This window comes from Salmo trutta, unplaced genomic scaffold (assembly GCF_901001165.1).
Source record: "Salmo trutta unplaced genomic scaffold, fSalTru1.1, whole genome shotgun sequence".
NCBI lineage: Eukaryota > Metazoa > Chordata > Actinopteri > Salmoniformes > Salmonidae > Salmo > Salmo trutta.
Window position 1 is genome coordinate 12738 of NW_021822160.1, and position 21855 is coordinate 34592.

General features: G+C 46.6%; 1 protein-coding gene across 2 annotated transcripts; it reads left to right on the forward strand.

The window, feature by feature from the left end:
* Nucleotides 1-441: 441 nt before the first annotated feature.
* On the forward strand, nt 442-21290 carry nfxl1 (nuclear transcription factor, X-box binding-like 1; the record flags this gene model as incomplete). 2 transcript variants are annotated; one of them, XM_029742933.1, is given in 11 exon segments in its annotated part: nt 442-511; nt 1748-2009; nt 2293-2493; nt 4684-4793; nt 14106-14236; nt 16122-16300; nt 18715-18876; nt 19004-19104; nt 20339-20453; nt 20681-20805; nt 21168-21290. In XM_029742933.1, coding segments are annotated over 10 exon segments (1500 nt in total), but the record flags the coding sequence as incomplete, so codon positions are not given.
* Between the last annotated feature and the right edge of the window lie 565 nt (nt 21291-21855).

Sequence of the window (21855 nt, forward strand, 5' to 3'; positions counted from 1 at the left end):
CACGGTGATCAATAGAACTAATAGGAGCAGGGTGAAAAAAATGCCTTAAAACAAAGCCTGTTTTTTCTGTGTTGACTTCAAAACGACGGCAAGCAGCTGGGAAATATGGTCATATTATGAAACTGGTCTCCACAGTGGATGCAATGAACTGTCATGTGTCCAGCCTAGTTCTTAGTGGAATAACAGACAGTAAACATATTCAGCGTCTCAATCAAATCGTATGAGGAGGTGTTTCCATAAATCGTTTAACTTTCCGTTACACTATTCAGAGAACCAAGGTTACATCCGTAACCCAACATTATGCACAGCGTTGGTTTGACACGTTGCAAAGCCCCCTTTTACTTCGTTAATACTTTTGGACTTGTAGTTTTTGAGACACCGGCTCACCAGTGAGCAAAACGACAAATGACTACTGTTAATCACTACAATTCCCAGCCTGCACCGCAGCGGTCGGAGTTTGCGCAGTGAGTGGGTCCTGTGTAGGCGAGCGGTGTGTAGGTGAAACGGTCTGGTATGTCTACATTAATCAATGAAACAAAACAATATTACACAATTCAGAGGTTTGTTAATTCCTCAAAGTTCAGTAGTGTAATGCATGTTGGTGTTACGAATATTACAGTTGTGTATTTGTTGTGATTAGTTAGAGTCGCTATCACTTTCCTTGAACGACATAGCGAGCTAGCCATTAGCTAGCCGGCTAGCTATTAGCTGTCACCAACAACATGAACTTGCAATGATATATATATATATATATTTCGTTCAAGTCTTGGTGAACTCGCTAGCTCAGCGATAACTCCTTTTTAAAACAGCCAACTATAGCTTTTCTCGCTAGTAAAACTGTCGGCTAGTTTGTTAGCTAGCCCTCTGTAGAAACACAGCTAGCCCTGTGGTGGTATATGATGCTAACTCATTCAGACGTGTAAATCTGCTTTCTGGATACATCTGATATGAGACTATCAGCTGGTTATGTTTAGTAGCTGTCTGCATGTTCACAGCCGGGGCATGGAAGTCCCCTTCTCTCGCAGTCAGGCGTTTATCCCGAGGACCTGTATATATATAAAAAAATAGCGCACTACATAGGGAATATGTTGCCATTTGGGACGCAGTTAGTCTCCATAGGTTTTTCTGGCAGGGGTTGTAGAGAGAGACGTGAAGACTGTAGGAGGAAGTCAGTCTGATGAGTAGTAAAACACTTTGTGTCCCAAATGGCACCCTATAATATAGTGTACAGGGCTCTACACTGACCCCTTTTACAAGGAGCACCTGTTTAAAAATGTTTTTAAATAAAATAAAGAATACATTTTGTAGCACAATTAAAAATATTTGAGATATTAAAGCTGTCAGCCCAGCGCCCCAGCTGCTATGTCAAGAGATCCTCTTTATGGGGTCGCTAGGTGTTGGGTTAATAAGGTCCATACAATATGAACCACTGGTCTTTGGTAAAACAGAAACACTCACTGATCATATATGTGTCATCGACCATGTGGTCTTTAATGTCCTGTATTGTGATGTGGCAGGTCATCGACCATGTGGTCTTTAATGTCCTGTATTGTGATGTGGCAGGTCATCGACCATGTGGTCTTTAATGTCCTGTATTGTGATGTGGCAGGTCATCGACCATGTGGTCTTTAATGTCCTGTATTGTGATGTGGCAGGTCATCGACCATGTGGTCTTTAATGTCCTGTATTGTGATGTGGCAGGTCATCGACCATGTGGTCTTTAATGTCCTGTATTGTGATGTGGCAGGTCATCGCCATGGATCCGGCCTGGCGTCAGCAGGGTCGGGGTCGTGGCCGGGGTCAGCCACAGGGTCAAGCATCGCGACCTCAGAGAGAGAGGGCAGCAGAATCCCCTAACACCCCTAGTGGTGTGTGGCCTGGAGATGGGAGGGGGAGAGGAGGAGATGGGAGGGGGAGAGGAGGGGATGGGAGAGGGAAGAGCACTACTGCTCCTACACAGCTACACCCTGCTAACAGAGGGAAGAACATGGCAGCACCTTCACAACACGGTGAGTGAGTGAGTGATTGAGTGAGTGATTGAGTGAGTGAGAGAGACAGAGAGTGAGAGAGACAGAGAGAGAGAGAGAGAGAGAGAGAGAGAGAGAGTGAGAGAGACAGAGAGTGAGAGAGACAGAGAGTGAGAGAGACAGAGAGTGAGAGAGACAGAGAGACAGAGAGTGAGAGAGTGAGAGTCTCTGTCAGTGTGCTTGCTGACTGACTGACTGATTAATTATCTGTCTTGATTGATTATCTGGATTGATTGATCGATTACTTGTATTTATTTATTGACAGCTGCGTCGAGCCAATCCAAGTTCGAGGAGATCAGGAAGTCCAACCAGGCGGCTGCTCAGCGATTGGTTCAGAGCCAGTACAGCTCGTCCTCAGACGAGGATGTCGATGATATAGTTGATGACGGTGGGAAGGTCCAGGGGAAGGACGGTAAACGAGGGAAGATTCTAGCCTCGACGCTCACCACCTACACGGACCAGACTGGTGAGAGACAACATCAGACTGATGTGTGGCTCGTGCTTGAATCTGATCCCTGTTGTTCACAAAGTCCCAGTCAGCCTGTTAAATAAACCATTAGATCATTGTCTTTCTGGAACTTTCTGGGGATAAATTACACAATGTAAATGGGAACAATATTTTAGTTGTCTCATTTAAATGTTTTCAATATCCGTATATGGATTTCTACAATTTATAGTTAGAGGTTTTTGAGTCATTTAAATTTAGGAGCTATTGACATTTTAACATTTTTTTGTCCCGTTGTGTAATTTAGTGACGGTCCCTAACTATCCCCATAGGGATAGGGTATGTCTAACCTGGATAGGGTATGTCTAACCTGGATAGGGTATGTCTAACCTAATTGAACATGGTCATTAGGATTTGGTCACTTGCAGTTACGCTCAGAGTTGATTATAACTGCCGGCTGTGGTCATGTGGGCAGGATTTAAACCCATGGATATCTGTTAAATAACCTTAATTCTTTGTCGTATCGGTTTTTCACCCCCCCCCCCCCCGATCTTCTCACAAATCTCTGTTTTGGACGAGACTGACTTGACCACCGAAATTATCCGAGTTACACTTTGTAGTAAACGTCGACTCTAATAAATGTTTGTGACTCATATCGATGACACACAAGTTGCTTTTTAAGGTCAGTCAGTCATTCTGAAAGGCTCTCTGTCTCATGGCAGGAATCGCATAGCAGCTTTCAGGCTCATGGTGTTAGACTTACACACAAACATCAGACCCCCTGCTGTCGTAGTCACCATCAGACCCCTTAATGTCGTAGTCACCATCAGACCCCTTAATGTCGTAGTCACCATCAGACCCCTTAATGTCGTAGTCACCATCAGACCCCCTGCTGTCGTAGTCACCATCAGACCCCTTAATGTCGTAGTCACCATCAGACCCCTTAATGTCGTAGTCACCATCAGACCCCTTAATGTCGTAGTCACCATCAGACCCCTTAATGTCGTAGTCACCATCAGACCCCTTAATGTCGTAGTCACCATCAGACCCCTTAATGTCGTAGTCACCATCAGACCCCTTAATGTCGTAGTCACCATCAGACCCCTTAATGTCGTAGTCACCATCAGACCCCCTGCTGTCGAAGTCACCATCAGACCCCCTGCTGTCGTAGTCACCATCAGACCCCTTAATGTCGTAGTCACCATCAGACCCCTTAATGTCGTAGTCACCATCAGACCCCTTAATGTCGTAGTCACCATCAGACCCCTTAATGTCGTAGTCACCATCAGACCCCCTGCTGTCGTAGTCACCATCAGACCCCCTGCTGTCGTAGTCACCATCAGACCCCCTGCTGTCGTAGTCGCCGTCAGACTCCTTAATGTCGTAGTCACCGTCAGACCCCTTAATGTCGTAGTCACCGTCAGACCCCTTAATGTCGTAGTCACCATCAGACCCCTTAATGTCGTAGTCACCATCAGACCCCTTAATGTCGTAGTCACCATAAGACCCCTTAATGTCGTAGTCACCATCAGACCCCTTAATGTCGTAGTCACCGTCAGACCCCCTGCTGTCGTAGTCACCATCAGACCCCTTAATGTCGTAGTCACCATCAGACCCCTTAATGTCGGAGTCACCATCAGACCCCTTAATGTCGGAGTCACCATCAGACCCCCTGCTGTCGTAGTCACCATCAGACCCCTTAATGTCGTAGTCACCATCAGACCCCTTAATGTCGTAGTCACCATCAGACCCCTTAATGTCGTAGTCACCATCAGACCCCTTAATGTCGTAGTCACCATCAGACCCCCTGCTGTCGTAGTCACCATCAGACCCCTTAATGTCGTAGTCACCGTCAGACCCCCTTAATGTCGTAGTCACCGTCAGACCCCTTAATGTCGTAGTCACCGTCAGACCCCCTGATATCTCCTCTCCTCTCTCCCCTCCTCTCTCCCCCCCTCTCTCCCCCCCTCCTCTCCTCTCTCTCCCCTCCCCTCCCCTCTCTCCCCTCCTCTCTCCCCTCCTCTCACCTCTCTCCCCTCCTCTCTCCTCTCTCCCCTCCTCTCTCCTCTCTCCCCTCCTCTCTCCTCTCCTCTCTCTCCCCTCTCCCTCCTCTCTCTCCTCTCCTCTCTCCTCTCTCCCCTCCTCTCTCCTCTCCCCTCTCCTCCCCCCTCTCCCCTCCTCTCCTCTCCCCCCCTTTCCCCCTTCCTCCAGGTGGTGATGTAACAGACCTGGAGAGAACTCGTCAGTACCTGAGTGATGCGTTCCAGTCCGGGGCGATCACCTGCCTGATCTGCATCGCCTCCGTCAAGAGAAACCAGGCTGTGAGTAGCTCACCCACAGACAGACCCACAGACAGACCACAGACAGACCCACAGACAGACCCACAGACAGACCCACAGACAGACCCACAGACAGACCCACAGACAGACCACAGACAGACCCACAGACAGACCCACAGACAGACCCACAGACAGACCCACAGACAGACCCACAGACAGACCCACAGACAGACCCACAGACAGACCCACAGACAGACCCTACACCTGTCCACCTACCAGATGATGTATTTAGAGAGTAAGGACATTGATTGTTTCTGCATTATGATCCATTTATGTGACACTACAACATTCTATGGCAGCCATGTTTTATTTTTGGGGTTATTTGATTAGTTCTGTGTATTTGGCAGGGGGACAAACACACACACGCACACACAGAAAAACCACAGTTCTCAGAGCACCGAGACATGTCTCAACCAGATGTATCTATTGGCTAACTTCCTTCCTGTCGTCCCTAAAACATCTAAACATGGAAACGTTCTCTACGTCTAGACGTACAGTACCAGTGTTTTTTTTTTGTTTTTTTTACTATTTTCTACAATCTAGAATAATTGTGAAGTCATCAAAACTATAAAATTAACACATATGGAATCATGTAGTAACCAAAAAAGTGTTAAACAAATCAAAATATATTTTATATTTGAGATTTTTCAAAAATAGTAGAAATAAAGAAAACGTTTGACCGGTAGTGTGTATGTACAGTGGGCTCCAAAATTACTGGCACCCCTGACTGGCAATGCACAAACAATACTTAAACATAATATATATAAACAATATAATTATAGAGAGAAACTCAAAATACCAACATGTGAGAAATACTGTACTTTATTAATGTTTCAATGGAACACCAACCAAAATCATACAATTATTCAATTTTGGTCTCATCTGACCAGAGCGCTTTCTTCCAGTCATAATTTAAATAAACGTTTGGCAAACTCCAAGCGCTTGCGTCTGTGTCTTCGGGATCAGAAAGGGTTTTCTTCTGGAAACCCTTCCTATGGTTGTGGATGAGGCGTCAGATGGTGCTTTTCTGAAACCTGGTGACCCCCCAAGATGCCACCAAGGCGATTCTTTCACAGAGATTCTTGGGGGATTTGGTTGCTTCTCTCACCATCCTCCTCCCTATCCTGGGGGGCAAAATGCATTTGCGTCTTCAACCCGAGAGGTTTTCAACTGTTCCATATCTTTTGAATGTTTTAATAATTGCCCTGACAGTGCTCAGTGGTATATTCAATCGTTTGTTGGATCTTCTTGTAGCCGTTACCAGATTTATCTCTGATCGTCTGTCTTTTTTTGAACTGCCAGTTCTTTTCTTCATGGTGTTGGATGACGAAGGGATATTGCATGAGTGTTACCTCATTTTTATACCCTAGTGAAACAGGAAGTGATGCAATGGCTCATTATAGTTCCTTAACACTTAGATACACTTAAGTACTCCCTCTATCTTCTCTCCCTCCTCTTCCTCCTCCTTCCCCTCTTCTCTACCCCCCTCTCTCTCCCTCTATCCCTCCTTTTCCTTCCCCTCTTCTCTCCCCCTCTCTCCCTCTCCCTCCTCTTCCTTCCCCTCTTCTCTCTCTCCCTCTCTCTCCCTCCTCTTCCTCCTCCTTCCCCTCTTCTCTCCCCCTCCACCTCTCTGATTCAGAGGGGTTGGGTTAAATTTCAGTTGAAAGCATTCAGTTGTGTAACTGACAAGGTACAGTTGAAGTCGGAAGTTTACGTACACCTCAGCCAAATACAATTAAACTCAGTTTTTCACAATTCCTGACATTTAATCCTAGTAAAAATTCCCTGTCTTAGGTCAGTTAGGATCACCACTTTATTTTCAGAATGTGAAATGTCAGAATAATAGTAGAGAGAATGATTTATTTCAGCTTTTATTTCTTTCATCACATTCCCAGTGGGTCAGAAGTTTGCATACACTCAATTAGTATTTGGTAGCATTGCCTTTAAATTGTTTAACTTGGGTCAAACGTTTTAGGTAGCCTTCCACAAGCTTCCCACAATAAGTTGGGTGAATTTTGGCCCATTCCTCCTGACAAAGCTGGTGTAACTGAGTCAGGTTTGTAGGCCTCCTTGCTTGCACACACTTTTTCAGTTCCGCCCACAAATGTTCTATAGGATTGAGGTCAGGGCTTTGTGATGGCCACTCCAATACTTCGACTTTGTTGTCCTTAAGCCATTTTGCCACAACTTTGGAAGTATGCTTGGGGTCATTGTCCATTTGGAAGATCCATTTGCGACCAAGCTTTAACTTCCTGACTGATGTCTTGAGATGTTGCTTCAATATATGCACATCATTTTCCTGCCTCATGATGCCATCTATTTTGTGAAGTGCAGCAGTCCCTCCTGCAGCAAAGCACCCCCACAACATGATTCTGCCACCCCCGTGCTTCACGGTTGGGATGGTGTTCTTCGACTTGCAAGCATCCCTCTTTTTCCTCCAAACATAACGATGGTCATTATGGCCAAACGGTTCTATTTTTGTTTCATCAGACCAGAGGATATTTCTCCAAGAAGTATGATCTTTGTCCCCATGTGCAGTTGCAAACCGTAGTCTGGCTTGTTTATGGCGGTTTTGGAGCAGTGGCTTCTTCCTTGCTGAGCGGCCTTTCAGGTTATGTCGATATAGGACTCGTTTTACTGTGGATATAGATACTTTTGTACCTGTTTCCTCCAGCATCTTCACAAGGTCCTTTGCTGCTGTTCTGGTATTGATTTTCAGTTTTCGCACCAAAGTACGTTCATCTCTAGGAGACAGAATGTGTCTTCTTCCTGATCGGTATGACGGCTGCATGGTCCCATGGTGTTTATACTTGCGTACTATTGTTTGTACAGATGAACATGGTACCTTCAGGCGTTTGGAAATTGCTTCCAAGGATGAACCAGACTTTTGGAGGTCTACACATTTTTTTCTGATTTCTTTTGATTTTCCCATGATGTCAAGCAAAGAGGCACTGAGTTTGAAGGTAGGCCTTTAAATACATCCACAGGTACACCTTCAATTGACTCAAATGATGTCAATTAGCCTATCAGAAGCTTCTAAAGCCATGACATAATTGTCTGGAATTTTCCAAGCTGTTTAAAGGCACAGTCAACTTAGTGTATGTAAACTTCTGACCCACTGGAATTGTGATACAGTGAATTATAAGTGAAAGAATCTGTCTGTAAACAATTGTTGGAAAAATGACTTGTGTCATGCACAAAGTAGATGTCCTAACCGACTTGCCAAAACTATAGTTTGTTAACAAGAAATGTTTGGAGTGTCATATAAAGCAAAGCTTTATGGGGCCGTCGTATGTTTTTCCCCCCAACACCACTTTCCATCAATTTGTATAAGAGACCCTCATGCCAAATTGAGTCAAAAGCCTTTGTTTTGGTCTGTTTGTTTGTCTATTAGGGTGTGCAGGGTGAATACGTGGTCTGTCATACGGTAATTTGGTAAAAATCCAATTTGACATTTGCTCAGTACGTTGTTTTCACTGAGGAAATGTAGGAGTCTGCTGTTAATGATAATGCAGAGGATTTTCCCCAAGGTTGCTGTTGACTCATATCCCACAGTAGTTATTGGGGACAAATTTGTCTCCATTTTTGTGAATTGATGTGATCAGTCCTTGGTTCCAAATATTGGGGAAGAAGCCAGAGCTGAGGATGATGTTAAAGAGTTTAAGTATAGCCAAATGGAATTGGTGGTATGCATATTTTATCATTTAATTGAGGATACCATCAACACCACAGGCCTTTTTGGGTTGGAGGGTTTGTATTTTGTCCTGTAGTTCATTCAATGTAATTGGAGAATCCAGTGGGTTCAGGTAGTCTTTAATAGTTGATTCTAAGATTTGTATTTGATCATGTATATGTTTTTGCTGTTTGTTCTTTGTTATAGAGCCAATCAGATTGGAGAAGTGGTTTATCCATACATCTCTGTTCTGGATAGATAATTCTTCATGTTGTTGTTTGTTTAGTGTTTTCCAATCCTCCCAGAAGTGGTTAGAGTCTGTGGATTCTTCAGTTACATTGAGCTGGTTTCTGACGTGCTGTTCCTTCTTATTCCGTAGTGTATTTCTGTATTGTTTTAATGATTCACCATAGTTTTTCATTTATTTTTTCACCTTTATTTAACCAGGTAGGCTAGTTGAGAACAAGTTCTCATTTACAACTGCGACCTGGCCAAGATAAAGCAAAGCAGTTCGACACAAACAACAACACAGAGTAACACATGGAATAAACAAAACATACAGTCAATAATACAGTAGAACAAAAGAAAACAAAAAGTCTATATACAGTGAGTGCAAATGAGGTAAGTTAAGGCAATAAATAGGCCATGGTGGCAAAGTAATTACAATGTAGCAATTAAACACTGGAATGGTAGATGTGCAGAGAGATGAATGCGCAAGTAGAGATACTGGGGTGCAAAGGAGCAAGATAAATAAATAAATAAATACAGTATGGGGATGATGTAGTTGGATGGGCTGTTTACAGATGGGCTATGTACAGGTGTTGTGAGCTGCTCTGACAGCTGGTGAGTAAAGTTAGTGAGGGAGATATAAGTCTCCAGCTTCAGAGATTTTTGTAGTTCGTTCCAGTCATTGGCAGCAGAGAACTGGAAGGAAAGGCGGCCAAAGGAGGAATTGGCTTTGGGGATGACCAGTGAGATATACCTGCTGGAGCGCGTGCTACGGGTGGGTGCTGTTATGGTGACCAGTGAGCTGAGATAAGGCGGGGCTTTACCTAGCAAAGACTTATAGATGACCTGGAGCCAGTGGGTTTGGCGACGAGTATGAAGCGAGGGCCAGCCAACGAGAGCATACAGGTCGCAGTGGTGGGTAGTATATGGGGCTTTGGTGACAAAACGGATGGCACTGTGATAGACTGCATCCAGTTTGTTGAGGCTATTTTATAGATGACGTCACCGAAGTCGAGGATTGGTAGGATGGTCAGTTTTACGAGGGTATGTTTGGCAGCATGAGTGAAGGAGGCTTTGTTGCGAAACAGGAAGCCAATTCTAGATTTAACTTTGGATTGGAGATGTTTGATGTGAGTCTGGAAGGAGAGTTTACAGTCTAACCAGACACCTAGGTATTTGTAGTTGTCCACATATTCTAAGTTAGAACCGTCCAGAGTAGTGATGCTGGACGGGCGGGCAGGTGCGGGCAGCGATCGGTTGAAGAGCATGCATTTAGTTTTACTTGCATTTAAGAGCAGTTGGAGGCCACGGAAGGAGAGATGTATGGCATTGAAGCTCGTTTGGAGGTTTGTTAGCACAGTGCTTTGGGGGGTTTTAGGCTGGGTTTCTGTACAGCACTTTGAGATATCAGCTGATGTAAGAAGGGCTTCATGAATACATTTTGATTAGAAACCTCTGGCAGGCTAGAAAGGGTACTGACCTTTTTAAGCAAACAGTGACGAATTGAAACGTGTGTTCTCTGATAAGACATTCATTGAAATCATAATAATTTCAGATATAATAGAATGTGATAGATAAACAAAAAGGTTATTTCACTTGCCCGGCTGTCCATCTCCTTGACAATTCCCCGTCACAAGAAGTCACAAGAAGTGTTGGTTGATTTTTGGAAGTCAGGTTCGAAAATGCCCAGCATGCATCTCGGTCGGCACGGCCTCCTCCTCCTGTATGGCTGGCCATCCTTCCCCCTCCTAGTTAAAGACATTTGGAATTGCCATAATTGCTTAAACCTATCCGTTCGATTGATGAGGTTGAACTTATCGCTAGATACTTCAATATGACAGACGTAGAACTATATCAGAGGAGGCTGCTGAGGGGAGGACGGCTCATAATATCACATTTATTTATAAAGCCCTTCTTACATCAGCTGATATATCAAAGTGCTGTACAGAAACCCAGCCTAAAACCCCAAGCAGCAAGCAATGCAGGTGTAGAAGCACGGTGGCTAGGAAAAACTCCCTAGGAAAAACTCCCTAGAAAGGCCAAAACCTAGGAAGAAACCTAGAGAGGAACCAGGCTATGAGGGGTGGCCAGTCCTCTTCTGGCTGTGCCGGGTGGAGATTATAACAGAACATGGCCAAGATGTTCAAATGTTCATAAATGACCAGCAGGGTCAAATAATAATAATCATAGTAGTTGTAGAGGGTGCAACAAGTCAGTAACACAAGAGTAAGTGTCAGTTGGCTTTTTCATAGACGATCTTTGAGAGTATCTCTACCGCTCCTGCTGTCTCTAGAGAGTTGAAAACAGCAGGTCTGGGACAGGTAGAACGTCCGGTGAACAGGTCAGGGTTCCAGCAGGTCTGGGACAGCAGGTCTGGGACAGCAGGTCTGGGACAGCAGGTCTGGGACAGCAGGTCTGGGACAGGTAGCACGTAATAAGGTCTGGAATGTAGTCAACGGAACGGCATCAACCACATGGAAATCGTTTTTGTACCGTTTTAATTTACTCCATTTCAGACATTTTATTATGAGCCGTCCTCCCCTCAACAGCCTCCGCTGAACTCATATGTACAGCTAGCAACTAGCTAACGTTAGGTGGAAAATGATTGGCGCGAAGCTAAATCCGTCCATTTATCGTAATTGAAGTCAACTGCTTAAAACCTCTTGAGGATACCCTACGATAGGGGGCGCCACAGCGCATTTTGAAAAAAATTCGTTCCCATTTTCAACGGCCTACTAATCAAACTCAGAAGCTAGGACATGCATATACTTATTATATATGGATAGAAAACACCCTAAAGTTTCTAAAACTGAATGGTGTCTGTGAGTATAACAGAACTCATATGGCAGTCAAAACCCTGAGACCGATTGAAACAGGAAGTGAAATTCAGAATTGTGGACTCGACTTAACAGCTTTGCCTATTATTCACAACGTGAGATATCGTTCATTGAGCACTTTTCTATTGCTTCCACTAGATGTCCCCAGTCTTTACAAAGTGTTTTGAGCCTTCTACTGTCGAAACTCAGTGTAGGAGACGCTGTGGCAATTGGTCACAGGAGGAGGGCCATCAGCATTGTGACGTCGGCGGCCGTGTCTACCCCCACCTTTGGAAACGTTTTGAAACACAATGCAATCGTCCCACTCGAATCTTATTGGCTCTCTTGTTCAAACAGGCCCTGAAGATTAATGTTATACAACGTTTGACATGTTTGAACGAACCTAAAGGAGGGAAAAAAGTTATTTTTCGGAACCGAAGTCCCGCGCCCGGATCAACATTTGGATACAGCCTTCAGACGCGCTAACAACAGCAAGCTAATGGAACATAAAGGATGGACTTTTTTGACCGAAAATACATTTGTCGTGGACCTGGGATTCCTGGTAATATAGCACTGTGCCAGGGGATGGTCTGGTTAATATAGCACTGTGCCAGGGGATGGTCTGGTTAATATAGCACTGTGCCAGGGGATGGTCTGGTTAATATAGCACCGTGCCAGGGGATGGTCTGGTTAATATAGCACTGTGTCATGCCAGGGGATGGTCTGGTTAATATAGCACCATACCAGGGGATGGTCTGGTTAATATAGCACTGTGCCATGCCAGGGGATGGTCTGGTTAATATAGCATTGTGTCAGGGGATGGTCTGGTTAATATAGCACTGTGCCAGGGGATGGTCTGGTTAATATAGCACTGTACCAGGGGATGGTCTGGTTAATATAGCACTGTGCCATGCCAGGGGATGGTCTGGTTAATATAGCACTGTGCCAAGGGATGGTCTGGTTAATATAGCACTGTGCCAGGGGATGGTCTGGTTAATATAGCACTGTGCCATGCCAGGGGATGGTCTGGTTAATATAGCACTGTGCCAGGGGATGGTCTGGTTAATATAGCACTGTGCCATGCCAGGGGATGGTCTGGTTAATATAGCACTGTGCCAGGGGATGGTCTGGTTAATATAGCACCGTGCCAGGGGATGGTCTGGTTAATATAGCACTGTGCCATGCCAGGGGATGGTCTGGTTAATATAGCACTGTACCAGGGGATGGTCTGGTTAATATAGCACTGTGCCAGGGGATGGTCTGGTTAATATAGCACTGTGCCATGCCAGGGGATGGTCTGGTTAATATAGCACTGTGCCAGGGGATGGTCTGGTTAATATAGCACTGTGCCAGGGGATGGTCTGGTTAATATAGCACTGTACCAGGGGATGGTCTGGTTAATATAGCACTGTACCAGGGGATGGTCTGGTTAATATAGCACTGTGCCAGGGGATGGTCTGGTTAATATAGCACTGTGCCAGGGGATGGTCTGGTTAATATAGCACTGTGCCATGGGATGGTCTGGTTAATATAGCACTGTGCCAGGGGATGGTCTGGTTAATATAGCACTGTGCCATGCCAGGGGATGGTCTGGTTAATATAGCACTGTGCCATGCCAGGGGATGGTCTGGTTAATATAGCACTGCGCCATGCCAGGGGATGGTCTGGTTAATATAGCACTGTGCCATGCCAGGGGGATGGTCTGGTTAATATAGCACTGTGCCATGCCAGGGGGATGGTCTGTTTGGAAAATGACGATGTTTACATTCTCCTCTTCATAGCAGTCAGCAAATAGTATCTCTGGATTGTCCTTGTGGAGCTTTTTGTTGTTTTTATTCCCTGCAGTGTTGTTTTTAATATCCAAGGGGTACTGTACTGTGATGACCTTTGCACAGGGATAAGCCATGGGGGCTTCAACGGCCTCTGCAGGAGGAGGGGGGATGGTGGCTATGGAACAATCCTGTTGAGTAAAATAGTTTTCACACATCTGACTTCACGCATCAGACTTATCGAAGTTACAGCCAGGTTTGTTCTGTCCTAGCAGCTTGGTAGCTTTATTTATTAAGCTTTATAAAAGCAGAATTAACTAGAGATTGTCTTTTAACGTTTTGGCTTCAGAAGTAGGTTCAGACTGAACATTACTCACTCAGTGTTGTGTTGGATGGTATTTACAGGTTCTGTTGTGTTTCTTCAGCAGGTTTTGGTTTGTTAGAAGTTTTAACTTTATAGTCCTTGGTAGCAATAGTCCATTCAGGTTAATTTTGTCCCAAATCAAGGTTTTAGGTGTGGAATTTAACTTTGTATTGAAGGCTTTAGTGTTGAGGTTAGTATCCTCTATAAATCCTTGTGAAAAAATGTATCTACATTTATCCAACTATAATTCTATCTTTTTTGCAGAAGAACTCTGGAGCCCATGAGCTCACTCTCCTCATCTGCCCCCCCTCTCTTTCTCTCTCTCTCTCGGACTCTCTCTCTCCGTCTCTCTCTCTCGGACTCTCTCTCTCTGTCTCTCTCTCTCGGACTCTCTCTCTCTGTCTCTCTCTTGGACTCTCTCTCTCTCTCTGTCTCCCTCTGTAGGTATGGAGTTGTACAGGTTGTTTCTGTCTGTTCCATATCCCCTGTATTCAGAAGTGGGCTAAGGACTCGGTCTTTCTCCTCTCCTCTGTCACCGATGAAGACTTTGGGAAGAAAGATCACCCCTGGCCTTGGTGAGTCTTGACCTCTGTCCCATAACTTCCTGACCTCTAATCCCTAATGCGGGGCAGCAACGTAGACTAGTGGTTAGAGCGTTGGGCCAGTAACCGAAAGGTTGCTGGATCGAATCCCCGACCTGACAAGGTAAAAATCTGTCGTTCTGCCCCTGAACAAGGCAATTAACCCACTGTTCCCCGATAGGCTGTCATTTTATATAAGAAAGTATTCTTAACTTCTCAGGGCTACGTGAGGGACACAGCCAGTGAAATGTCAGGGCGGCAAAAAAAACATACGACTATTTTACACTATTTTCGTTAATCTAACCACATTGTCCGATTTCAAAAAGGCTTTACAGCGAAAGCAAAACATTAGATTATGTCAGGAGAGTACCCAGCCAAAAATAGTCACACAGCCATTTTCAAAGCAAGCATATATGTCACAAAAACCCAAACCACAGCTAAATGCAGCACTAACCTTTGATGATCTTCATCAGATGACACTCCTAGGACATTATGTTATACAATACATGCATGTTTTGTTCAATCAAGGTCATATTTATATCAAATACCAGCTTTTTACATTAGCATGTGACGTTCAGAACTAGCATTCCCACCGAAAACTTCCGGTGAATTTACTAAATTACTCATCATAAACGTTGACAAAATACATAACAATTATTTTAAGAATTATAGATACAGACCTCCTTTATGCAATCGCGGTGTCAGATTTTAAAATAGCTTTTTGGCGAAAGCACATTTTGCAATATTCTGAGTACATAGCTCGGCCATCACGGCTAGCTATTTTGACACCTGCCAAGTTCGGGGTCACCTAAACTCAGAATTACTATTAGAAAAATTGTATTACCTTTGCTGATCTTCGTCAGAATGCACTCCCAGGACTGCTACTTCCACAAAAAATGTTGTTTTTGTTCCAAATAATCCATAATTATGTCCAAATACCTCCGTTTTGTTCGTGCGTTCAGGTCACTATCCAAAGGGTAACGTGCGAGCGCATTTCAAGACATAAAAATGTTAAATGTTCAATTTCTCAGGTTTTGGCCTGCCATATGAGTTCTGTTATACTCACAGACATCATTCAAACAGTTTTAGAAACTTCAGAGTGTTTTCTATCCAAATCTACTAATTATATGCATATTCTCGTTTCTGGGCAAGAGTAGTAACCAGATTAAATCGGGTACGTTTTTTATCCGGCCGTGCAAATACTGCCCCCTAGCCCAGGCAGGTTAACTGACTTGCCTAGTTAAATAAATGTTAAATAAAAGTAGCTGAAACATGAAAATGCTGAACACAACGATATTTAAATGTTCTTAACCGGTTGTCTGTCACCTCTGAACTCTAACTTCCTGAACTCTAACTTCCTGAACTCTAACTTCCTGAACTCTAACTTCCTGAACTCCCTAGTTGGAGGATTCCGGACTTCCTGTTTATTCCCTCCTGATTCCTGGAATCTTTCAGTTGGGATTTTAGTAGAATCTCAGAATTTTTAGGAAAGTGAGCAGAATTGTGTGTTAATAAAACATGTATTTCCCCCTAAATGTTGTTAGTACAGCCCCTCCCAGCCCCTCCCAGCCCCTCCCAGCCCCTCCCAGCCCCCCCAGTCCTAAACGTTGTTAGTACAGCCCCTCCCAGCCCCTCCCAGACCCCCCAGTCCTAAACGTTGTTAGTACAGCCCCTCCCAGACCCCCCCAGTCCTAAACGTTGTTAGTACAGCCCCTCCCAGACCCCCAGTAGGTATGAGTATTACAATAACAGCTATTTGTTCCTATTTCTCCCCCCCCCAGCCCTAAATGTCGTTATGAGTACAGCCCCTCCCAGACCCCCAGTAGGTATGAGTATTACAATAACAGCTATTTGTTCCTATTTCTCCCCCCCCCCCCAGCCCTAAATGTCGTTATGAGTACAGCCCCTCCCAGACCCCCAGTAGGTATGTCTGTTACTGTGGGAAGGTACAGGATCCTCCTCTGGACCCATGGCTGTTACCTCACTCCTGTGGGCTGGTCTGTGACAGAGCCTTGAACCCAGCGTGTGGACACCGCTGTCTGCTGCTGTGTCATCCAGGTAAGGATGGACCACACACACACACACACACACACACACACACACACACACATACATACACACACACAGTCACACACACACACAGTCACACACACACACACACACACACACACACAATATTTTTTGGTTCGTTTTTTTCGCATTGTCCGTAACTTATTTTGTACATAATGTTGCTGCTACCGTCTCTTATGACCGACGTTAACTTCTGGACATCAGAACAAACTCACCTCGAGCTGGAAAGATATACCGCTTTCTCGGGAACCGGCCCAAATCCCCGTCGTTTGCCTGAAGAAAAGATGGAGAGAAAAAGGGGGCGGATGTCGGGCTGCCTTCTGAGAATTCCATTGGCTAACGTACTACCCTACCAACGGGACATTAACAACTGCCTTCTGAGAATCCGTCGGCGAACCAGTAAACTCCCACTGCAATCCGTTCTATTGGCTAACGTGCAATCATTGGAGAATAAACAGGATGATCTGTGATTAAGACTACCCTACCAACGGGACATTAACAACTGTAATATCTTATGTTTCACTGAGACGTGGCTGAACAACGATACGGACAATATAGAGCTTGAGGGATTTTCAATGCAACGGCAGAGCAGAGCAGCTACGTCTGGTAAGACGATGGGTTGGGGTGTGTGTCTTTTTGTCAATAACAGCTGGTGAGCGATGTCTAATATTAAAGAAGTCTTGAGGTATTGCTCACCTGAGGTAGAGTACCTCATGATAAGCTGTAGACCACACTATCTACCAAGAGGTAGAGTACCTCATGATAAGCTGTAGACCACACTATCTACCAAGAGTTTTCATTTATATTTTCGGAGCCGTCTATTTACCACCACAAACCGATGCACCAGACCAGACTCAACGAGCTGTATAAGGCCATAACCAAACAAGATAATGCTCATCCAGAGGCAGCGCTCCTAGTGGCTGGGAATTTTAATGCTGTTTTGCCAGTACAGACTGAAATATGTTCCGGGATTCATCCAATGGCATTGAGGAGTATACCACCTCAGTCACTGGCTTCATCAATAAGTGCATTGACGACGTCGTCCCCACAGTGGCCGTACGTACATATCCCAACCAGAAGCCATGGATTACAGGCAACAGCCACACCGAGTTAAAGGGTAGAGCTTCCGCTTTCAAGGAGCGGGACTCTAACCCGGACGCTGATAAGAAATCCTGCTACGCCCTCAGATGAACCATCAAACAAGCAAAGCATCAATACAGGACTAAGATTGAATCCGGCTCTGGCGCTCGTCGGATGTGCCAGGGATTGAAAACTATTACGGACTTTTGAAAGGCTGATCGTAGCTCACATCAACACCGTCATCCCGGATAACCTAGACCCACTCCAATTCGCATACCGCCTCAACAGATCCACAGATGACGCAATCTCAATCGCACTCCACACTACCCTTTCCCACCTGGACAAAAGGAACACCTATGTGAGAATGCTGTTCATTGACTACAGCTCAGCGTTCAACACCATAGTCCCTCAAAGCTCATCACTAAGCTAAGGACCCTGGGAATAAACACCTCCCTCTGCAACTGGATCCTGGACTTCATGACGGGCCGCCCCCAGGTGGTAAGGGTAGGCAACAACATGTCTGCCATGCTGATCGTCAACACTGGAACCCCTCAGGGGTGCGTGCTTAGTCCCCTCCTGTATTCCCTGTTCACCCGCTACTGTGTGGCTAAACACAACTCCAACACCGTCATTAAGTTTGCTGACGACACAACAGTGGAAGGCCTGATCACCGACAACGATGAGACAGCCTATAGGGAGGAGGTCAGAGACCTGGCCGTGTGGAGCCTGGACAACCTCCCTTAATGTGAGCAAGACAAAGGAGCTTTAACATCGACGGGGCTGTAGTGGAGCAGGTTGAGAGCTTTAAGTTCCTTGGTGTCCACATCACCAACAAACTAACATGGTCCAAACACACCAAGACAGTCGTGAAGAGGGCACGACAAAACCTATTCCCCCTCAGGAGACTGAAAAGATTTGGCATGGGTCCTCAGATCCTCAAAATGTTCTACAGCTGCACCATCGAGAGCATCCTGACCGGATGCATCACTGCCTGGTATGGAAACTGCTTGGCCTCTGACTGTAAGGCGCTACAGAGGGTAGTGCGTACGGTCCAGTACATCACTGGGGCCAAGCTTCCTGCCATCCAGGACCTCTATACCAGGCGGTGTCAGAGGAAGGCCCTAAAAAATTGTCAAAGACTCCGTCGCCCAAGTCATAGACTCTCTGCTATCGCACGGCAAGCGGTACCGGAGCGCCAAGTCATAGACTCTCTGCTATCGCACGGCAAGCGGTACCGGAGCGCCAAGTCAAAGTTTGGTTTGATGTAGATATATACGTAGACGTATTTCTGTGTAAACATGGTGAACCCTTTTGTCTTTCAGGCCCCTGCCCACCCTGTCCTAAGATGGTATCGGTGAGCTGTATGTGTTCTAAGGCCACGCCCGTCCCGCGTCGCTGTAGCAACAAACCCTGGAGCTGTCAGAAGACCTGCGGCAAGACTCTGCCCTGTAAACAACACACCTGTAACAGCAGCTGTCACTCAGGTAACCCCGAGAGTTGAATAGTCAGTGGAGTTTGTAAATGACAAGCTTGAATAAACGTGGAAGGTGATTTGGAAATAGTTTATTGATCTGTGTTGATCAATAAATGTAAATAACCCGTTTGTCTCAGGTGTGTGTCAGCCGTGTCCGAGGGTCAGTGTCCAGAGGTGTGTCTGTGGACAGGAGGAGGCAGAGAGACAGTGTGCCAGCCCTGTGTGGCACTGCCAACAGGTAACACACCTGAATACATACAGCCCTGTGTGGCGCTGCCAACAGGTAACACACCTGAATACATACAGCCCTGTGTGGCGCTGCCAACAGGTAACACACCTGAATACGTACAGCCCTGTGTGGCGCTGCCAACAGGTAACACACCTGAATACGTACAGCCCTGTGTGGCGCTGCCAACAGGTAACACACCTGAATACGTACAGCCCTGTGTGGCGCTGCCAACAGGTAACACACCTGAATACGTACAGCCCTGTGTGGCGCTGCCAACAGGTAACACACCTGAATACATACAGCCCTGTGTGGCACTGCCAACAGGTAACACACCTGAATACATACAGCCCTGTGTGGCGCTGCCAACAGGTAACACACCTGAATACGTACAGCCCTGTGTGGCGCTGCCAACAGGTAACACACCTGAATACATACAGCCCTGTGTGGCACTGCCAACAGGTAACACACCTGAATACATACAGCCCTGTGTGGCACTGCCAACAGGTAACACACCTGAATACATACAGCCCTGTGTGGCACTGCCAACAGGTAACACACCTGAATACATACAGCCCTGTGTGGCACTGCCAACAGGTAACTCACCTGAATACATACAGCCCTGTGTGGCACTGCCAACAGGTAACACACCTGAATACATACAGCCCTGTGTGGCACTGCCACAGGTACTCACCTGAATACATACAGCCCTGTGTGGCACTGCCAACAGGTAACACACCTGAATACATACAGCCCTGTGTGGCACTGCCAACAGGTAACACACCTGAATACATACAGCCCTGTGTGGCACTGCCAACAGGTAACACACCTGAATACATACAGCCCTGTGTGGCACTGCCAACAGGTAACACACCTGAATACATACAGCCCTGTGTGGCACTGCCAACAGGTAACACACCTGAATACATACAGCCCTGTGTGGCACTGCCAACAGGTAACACACCTGAATACATACAGCCCTGTGTGGCACACGGAAGATTCCTTGAATCAGAACATCTGGGAGTTCTCCTATACACCTGTCTGACCTGTCGTCTCTTTCCCCTCTCTCTCTCTCTCCCTCTTTCCCTCTCTCTCCCTCTTCCCTCCCTCTCCCCCCCTCCCTCTCTCCCTCTTTCCCCTCCCTCTCCCCCCCTCCCTCTCTCTCTCTGTTTCCCTCCCTCTTTCCCTCCCTCTTTCCCTCTCCCTCCCTCTCCCTCCCTCTCCCTCCCTCTCTCTCTGTCTCCAGCTGTGTGGTCGTCCTCTATCCTGTGGTAATCATACATGTGAGAGAATGTGTCATTCAGGTCTGTGTGGGGCGTGTCCTCGATCTGGCAACAGAGCCTGTCCCTGCGGCAAGTCAAGTAAGAGACACACCTTCACCTACATTCCCTTCCTCTTGTCTCTTTCTCTGTCTCTCTCTCTCTCTCTCTCTCTCTCTCTCTCTCTCTCTCTCTCTCTCTCTGTCTCTCTCTGTCTCTCTGTCTCTCTGTCTCTCTGTCTCTCTCTGTCTCTCTCTCTCTCTCTCTCTCTCTCTCTCTCTCTCTGTTCACTTTCTCTCAGTCTCTGTCCTCTTGTCTGTGTTTTCCAGAGAGTTCTCTCCCCTGTACTGAGGATGTCCCTACCTGTGGTGACACCTGTGACAAGGTGATGGAATGTGGCTTACACACCTGTTCCATGAGGTGTCACAGAGGGGCCTGTGAAACCTGCAGACAGGTACACACACACACCACACACATACACACACTTAATACACTCATGTTCTCAGACCATCATTTTACAGTTGAGTTTTATTTAACCCCATTTTAGTTTATCCAGGACTTGAACCCACAACCTTGGTGCAGCTAGCTCCATCCAAGCTACACGAAACAAACACTGTTTTATTTCATTCCCTCTCCTCTCCTCTCCTCCTCTCCTCTCCTCTCCTCTCCTCTCCTCTCCTCTCCTCTCCTCTCCTCTCCTCTCCTCTCCTCTCCTCTCCTCTCCTCTCCTCTCCTCTCCTCTCCTCTCCTCTCCTCTCCTCTCCCCTCCTCTCCTCTCCTCATCGTCCTTCTCCTCTCCTCTCCTCTCCCCCCCAGGAGGTAGAGAAACAGTGTCGCTGTGGGAAGTACACGCGTTTCATGCCGTGTCATAAGGAGTATCTTTGTGAGTCTAAATGCCCCAACACCAGAGGCTGTTCACGGCATCAGTGCAGGAGGAAGGTGAGTTCTGTCCCCCCCGAGTTCTGTCCGTCCCCCCCGAGTTCTGTCCGTCCCCCCCGAGTTCTGTCCGTCCCCCCCGAGTTCTGTCCGTCCCCCCCGAGTTCTGTCCGTCCCCCCCCTGAGTTCTGTCCCCCCCCCTGAGTTCTGTCCCCCCCTCCTGAGTTCTGTCCCCCCCTCCTGAGTTCTGACCCCCCCTCCTGAGTTCTGACCCCCCCTCCTGAGTTCTGACCCCCCCTCCTGAGTTCTGACCCCCCCTCCTGAGTTCTGACCCCCCCTCCTGAGTTCTGACCCCCCCTCCTGAGTTCTGACCCCCCTCCTGAGTTCTGACCCCCCTCCTGAGTTCTGACCCCCCTCCTGAGTTCTGACCCCCCTCCTGAGTTCTGACCCCCCCTCCTGAGTTCTGTCCCCCCCTCCTGAGTTCTGACCCCCCTCCTGAGTTCTGACCCCCCTCCTGAGTTCTGACCCCCCCTCCTGAGTTCTGACCCCCCCTCCTGAGTTCTGACCCCCCCTCCTGAGTTCTGACCCCCCCTCCTGAGTTCTGACCCCCCCTCCTGAGTTCTGACCC